Raw genomic sequence first — 6,155 nt, 5'->3', positions numbered from 1 at the left:
CCCGGGAAGGCAAAGCGAGGAGGCTGCGGAGAAACCCCCGGGTCCTCCGCGGGATGGGGGAGGGAGGAGAAGGCCAGGCCAGGTGAAGGTCAGGGGGTCGGAGCCCCGCAGGCACAAACCGGCCACCCGAGGTGTGGCAAAGTTCAGGTTTATTGGAAAAATTCTATGGTTACATTTCACAAAACAGCCAAACAGTGGGACTGAAAAGACTTGCAAGTACTGGAACCTGGAGCAGCAGCAGGCACGGCGGCACATCAGTCTCATTTTTTTATCATTTGTTACCTGGGAGCATTGCTCCCCGTTCTAGAGCTAACCTAGGACACACCAACCACGATGCCAAGGCGGTTCCCTTGTGCTTCTCTGCTCAAAGGGACAGAAGATGAAAAACAGAACCCCCGAGTGTTGTATTGATCTGTGCAGCCCTCCAGCATGGATTGGTGTCCATGGGCTGCTCACCACGGGCCGTGGCAGCTGTGAACTGCTGTGAACAAAGGCGCAGGACGGAGCTCCCGAGGCAATGCAACACATCCAACTTCCTCAAAACGGGGGAAAGTGAAACAAAAGCAAAGCACCACACCAGCTGCTAGTCCATGTTAAGATTATTTTATTATAGCTATCGAGATGCTACATCAGTTTCAAGCAGCACAAGAATCAAGCAAATTCAAGTGACAGTAAACTCGCCATAAAGCTCCAGTAAGTGCACTACGGGGGTTCAAGTTTTACCATCTCCCAGACAGAATTAAAGTTCATGCTTGTCAGTGCTCCTGAGTAGCTGCACCTGTTTTTTTTTAATGGCACATATTTACATTCATTTCATGTTTTAGTGCATTTACACACAAAACCAATGATTTTTAAATTATTTTTACTTGTTACATTCATCTCTTCTTCTGCAAAGTTCATTAAAAACAAACCATGTATCAAAATTCTATCCTTGTATTGTTTCAAACTTTTAACAGATTTTAATGTTGTGTGAGAAAAGGAAACGCAGGACATTTTCTGGTCCTAAACTAGTTAAGGAAAGAGGGAAAAGCCAGTGGAAGGCAACTGTAACTTGTGTACTCATCACATTCAGGAAGATGATTAATGGTCACAGAAATCCATGAAACTGAAGCTGCAGAAGATAGGGGGAAAGCCTTAGTTTTACCCTTTTTAAAGCAAGACAAGGGAGTCAGTAAATATTTTAGCATTTAATTTCTCCTCAAACATGAGAAGACGAGAGCTTTTATTTTTATTATAAATTTTTACAATCACAGCTGTTTTCCTAATGTCTTCAGTGTATGGTAACTAAGGGTTCTGTCCACATATCTGAGTGTTTATTTATGCACTTTTTCAAAATATTCTTTGGAACCTTCTGGGCTTGGTTTGATCTGTCAAGAAAAGAAAGTTTAGTTATTACTTGGTACAGGTAAGATAAAAAAATGACAGATTTGACACTTTATCCAAGAAAATCCATGCATACTTTATGAAAACGGTTATCTATTTCTGTTTCTGCACTTGGTTGAAAGACAAAAGTCTAGATCATGTACAACTCCTACTTGAAAATTTCAAGTATATAACACATTTTTCCTGTTAAATTACGATGTATTAAATAAGTAAAAAAACCTGAAATCAGATAATGGAGACTACATGTCAAATTTGGAGTTCTAAACACAATTTGCATATCCTAAAAGGAAACCAGTGAACTTTCTTCACAGAAATCCAACATTAAGTATCAGACAGACCAAATTGGTCCAGCCAATAAAAGCTTCATGTTTAGACAACCGGCAGGGATTCAGTCAAGCCGCTCACATTCGAGTGGATCCCAGCCCTTCAGACATGCACAAACAGGGTTAGGATTCTATTTCGGAGGATTCTATTTAGCACTCAGCAGGCACTCACCGTTGGGGAGTCTGGAGTCCAGTTAGCCGGGCACACCTCTCCGTGTGTCTCCACGAACTGGAAAGCCTTTACCAGGCGCAGCGTCTCCTCCACGCTGCGCCCCACGGGCAGGTCATTGACGCTCAGGTGCTTGATGATCCCGTTTGGATCAATGATGAACAGACCTCTGGAATGGAGGAGGAGTTTAGGGAAGGCAAATCACATTTCAAGGCCAAAGAAACTGGATGCACAGTTTCAGCAAGGCAGTTAGTCCTAGATGCATGTATCAGTTAGGAGCAGAACTACAGCATTTGGTATCTTGTTTGCTAGCAAAGTGATCAACTGCTATAGTACTGTGAAATTACGAAGTACACATGGAGACACTTCAATGGAGGCAGAGCAAAGGGAGAACTCAAAGGTCCACCTGTACTTCAAAATTGAAAGCTGGCATCCTGCCCATGTCTTTTTGATCAATCCTATAGGTACTGAGTGAAGAGCTGCTTGTGCATTATGCTACTAAATTAAATCCTGTTGCCTACAAATATTTGTGAAAACCAAAGTCACAATCTTACCATACTAATTAACTTAATCTGTCAGTAAACAAGACAAAAGTTCCTGATGCAAAGAGATCAGGAACTGAAGGTCTCCAGGAGACTCCCCTCCAATCCACTGTTTCTCAGGGACTACTATGGAAAAAAATATCAGAAATTGCCCTTCTATGCTGCTCTTTTTCCTTAGTGACATGGAGCTCTCCCCCTCTCTCAGAGCAGAAGGGCTGGCTTTTCCCTGCACACTTTGTCAGAGAGGCCTGGAGCCATTCCCAGCCATAATGGCCAGGTGTCCTTTTCCTAGGGTGGGATCCAGCCATCCTGCAGCAGAAGTGACATCTCAGAGTCCTCACTCGATGCCAGTTCCCTGCAGGAGGGGACAGTGTGGCTTATGTTGGTTAGACTGGGTTGGGTCACATCACACCAGAGCTACCAGCAGCCGAGCCTTACCTCAGTGCTATGCCAGGTCCTTCCAGCAGCACCCCATAATCACGGGAGATCTGTTTTGTGAGGTCTGACAGAACTGGAATATTCATTTTGCCCAAACCGCCGCTCTAGAGAACAGAGTAAGGTTCCACTTGGTTACAAAATGCTTCATAGGATCCTCCTTCCTGGGCTGCTGGATTCCATGCTCTTGGGGGTACAGTAACAACAAAACACAACCATCCATGCCATTCTGCTCCATGAAAGGAACCAAGTGTGTGTGGTGTTGCTTGGGTTTGCTTTCTTTGTTTGTTTTAAAGTAGTCAGGGACATTTTGTTTCTTTGGAAAGTGAAAACTTCTTTTGCACTGAGCATTTTAAAATTGCTTATTTTGGTGGTAAAAGGCTACCAATGGCAACAGCCATAAATTTCCAGAAAAACTTCCTTTGTACCCTATTCAGGAGCTTTGAATAGAAAAATTTCTACTGCATATTTAAGTGATGAACATGATGCAGTACTGCATATTTTAGGATGAACATGAGGGGGAGGGAAGGGAAACAAACCTGTGAACAAAGAAACTTCGGAGCACATGTCTAATGAGGAACAACTGAGGGAGCCGAGGGCATTAGGCCTGGAGAAAAGGAGGCTCAGGGGTGACCTTATCACTCTCTGTAACTGCCTAAAAGTGGGTGTATCCAGGTAGGGGTGAACCTTTTCTCCCAGGTAACAAGGGACACGACAAGAGGAAATGGCCTCAAATTGCACATGGGGAGGTTTACATCAGGTGGCAGGAGAAAATCTTCACAGAAAGGATTGTCAGGCATTGGAACAGGCTTCCCAGGGCATGGGAAAAAACACGTGGATGTGGCACTTCAGGACACAGTGGTGAACATGGTGGTGGTGGTGGTGAGTTGGACTTCATGGTCTTAGAGGTCTTTTCCAACCTTAAAAATTCTACAATCTCAAAAGCAATGCTCCTACCAGCACACTCACAATGTCAAAGTTCTGCTGCTCTATTCAGTGCACTTTTTTTGGTTTTGCCTCCCAGAAATCAATTTAAATATTATTTGAAGAGTCAAACAAGATTTCTTTCAGTTTTGCCACATACTGAGACTGCAAGAGAGATAAGCTCTCTAACCTTGAAACAAGGCTGGAGTTTGTTAGCTTTGCTATTCCTGGCATCATCAGTGAATTACTGTGTAATCTCAACCACTCAGACCCTGATCCTGCAAACACTTGTCTGCAACAGAGTTCCCTACAGAGCTTTGAGCACAGATGTCAGAGGAACCAAGGTTTCAGCTTCTCTGGGTGTCAGTTTCCTGCCTGTGCCACCATGGAATTCTTTGCACCCTTTGCAGGGTGTTTTGAGTTGGACTCGATGATCCTTGTGGGTCCCTTCCAACTCAGAATAGTCTGTGCATCTGTAAAATATTATGTGCATGACTGACATACCCTGAACACCTGTGAAGTCAGGCCACCGTCACACTGCTGAGCTTTGAACAAAGCATGCAGAAAAGAAATATTCTTGACAGGCTCGGCCAAGGTGTACTAAATCCAGCAGACTCTCCTCCCTCTCCTGCATGTTCCAGTGGTGCCAGAAGGCATCCAGCCTGCAGGACTACTGCACACTGCTGTCCACACAGGCCGGGACTGACGGCACAGGTGCTTCTGCCCTTCCTGGGACACTTGTGGGTCTCTGAAACTACCTAAACTAGACAGATGTTTTATATCATCTAAAGCATGTATTTTTATACACATCTGAAAGAGGCTCCTCTCCAGTAAAAGGCTGTCTTTATCCCTTTCTTCCCCTAAAGAAAGCCAAAAACCTGCATTTGTACTGCAAGAGCGGAACCCCTTCAGCAAGTAAGAGTTAATGATACAAGTGCTCCAATAAACTGGTGGTTCTTTTGCTTCCATCCTGAAGCCACCACTGCTGGCTATTTGTTAACAGCAAGGACCACACAGCTGCTGCTCCTTTTCTGTGATAGTTTTTGTTCATTATCAGCTGTCACAGGCACTTTGGGAGAGTGACATGTAAACTGAGCATTTGTCTTTTGAGATAAATGCTCAAGGATACAATGTAATCAACAAGACTATCATCACAGCAAAACAAGTTAAAAACCCAAACCAAATAATTAAGAAAAAGAGAAAGGAAACAAAAGACAGAGGTCAGAATTATGTCATCAAATGTAGAAGTTGATCACATACCACTTTAGGAAATCTTTTAAAAATCAGCATCGGCACAATTGTTTATTCAACTCCTCTTCTCTGGAGCTCTTGTGAAAAGAAACCAAACCAACAGAGAAAGCCCCCTAACAAATACTCGATTCATACCTTTCGTGGTGTATTTATCCAGGCCAGATGACTAAAATGAGAGTCCACCGAAACTGCCACCACCTCACAGTTCACGTCACGGAATTCATTTGCTTTGTTACTGAAAGCCACAATTTCCGTGGGGCAGACAAAGGTGCTGGTGGGAAGAGAGATCAGGCTGTAACAATTCTGCCATCTTCTCTTGAGAAGACTCTCATGTCTGTTTCTAGGCACTAATGCAGAAGAGCATTTTCTTTAGACTGATAATTTTAGCCATTTCCTGCTCATGATTAGTTTCAGTCTCAAACAAACAGTCATAGCCACTCAGATGGCACACCAGTTACCATCTGTCAGTTCTAGGCAGATTCTTTACAAGGATGGAGAAACTGTTCCTGCTAGGGACAGAGTTTTTGGAAACTATAGTAGAAAGGACTGCAGGTTAAGCCCGTCTCCATGTGCCCAAATGCACCAGGATGCTCTTGGCAATTCAAGTCTTCTGGACAGACTGACCCCCATCTTGTCATGTTTTTCCTTGAAGCTGTGTAGCTGCAGTTCTGCTGGCCCTGCTGCTTCAAGGACAGTCTCCAAGGCAGCCCCTAACTGCAAGGCAATGCCCTCACCCCTGGGATCTGACTGTAACAGGAACAACAGCCAGCTCCTGATGCAGCCCCTGCAGTTAGAAGATGCTCTCCAGACATCCACTGCTTTAACACACAATGGCCACGTGCCCCCAATCTTATCACTCACGCTCTAGAAACAGGCACATCTGCCTTGCAAGACCGGCCCAAATCGGGCAAAACCAGGAACGACCTGCAGCGCTTGTGATGACCTTCAGCAAGGCAGGAGGCCCGTCGGGAAGGGGAGAAACCCGCACTCACAAGTCCAGGGGGTAGAAGAAGAGAACCAGGTATTTCCCCTTGAAATCATCCAGGCTCAGCTCCTTGAACTCTCCGTTAACCACGGCCGTTCCCTTGAAGGACGGGGCGTGCTGGGTCACCGCCGCGGCGAACCGAG

The 6,155-nt window shown here is 44.8% G+C and overlaps 1 protein-coding gene across 1 annotated transcript; it reads right to left on the bottom strand.

Annotated features, from left to right (window-relative positions):
• Window positions 1–583: 583 nt before the first annotated feature.
• Window positions 584–6,153, bottom strand: PRDX3 (peroxiredoxin 3; the record flags this gene model as incomplete). The annotated part of the gene is made up of 5 exons (XM_017746813.1): window positions 584–1,367; window positions 1,879–2,044; window positions 2,856–2,959; window positions 5,163–5,298; window positions 6,020–6,153. Coding segments are annotated over 5 exons (594 nt in total), but the record flags the coding sequence as incomplete, so codon positions are not given.
• Between the last annotated feature and the right edge of the window lie 2 nt (window positions 6,154–6,155).

The sequence above is a fragment of the Corvus brachyrhynchos genome, unplaced genomic scaffold (genome assembly GCF_000691975.1).
Source record: "Corvus brachyrhynchos isolate BGI_N302 unplaced genomic scaffold, ASM69197v1 scaffold319, whole genome shotgun sequence".
NCBI classification, from domain to species: domain Eukaryota; kingdom Metazoa; phylum Chordata; class Aves; order Passeriformes; family Corvidae; genus Corvus; species Corvus brachyrhynchos.
This window is presented reverse-complemented; position numbering and strand designations above follow the sequence as displayed.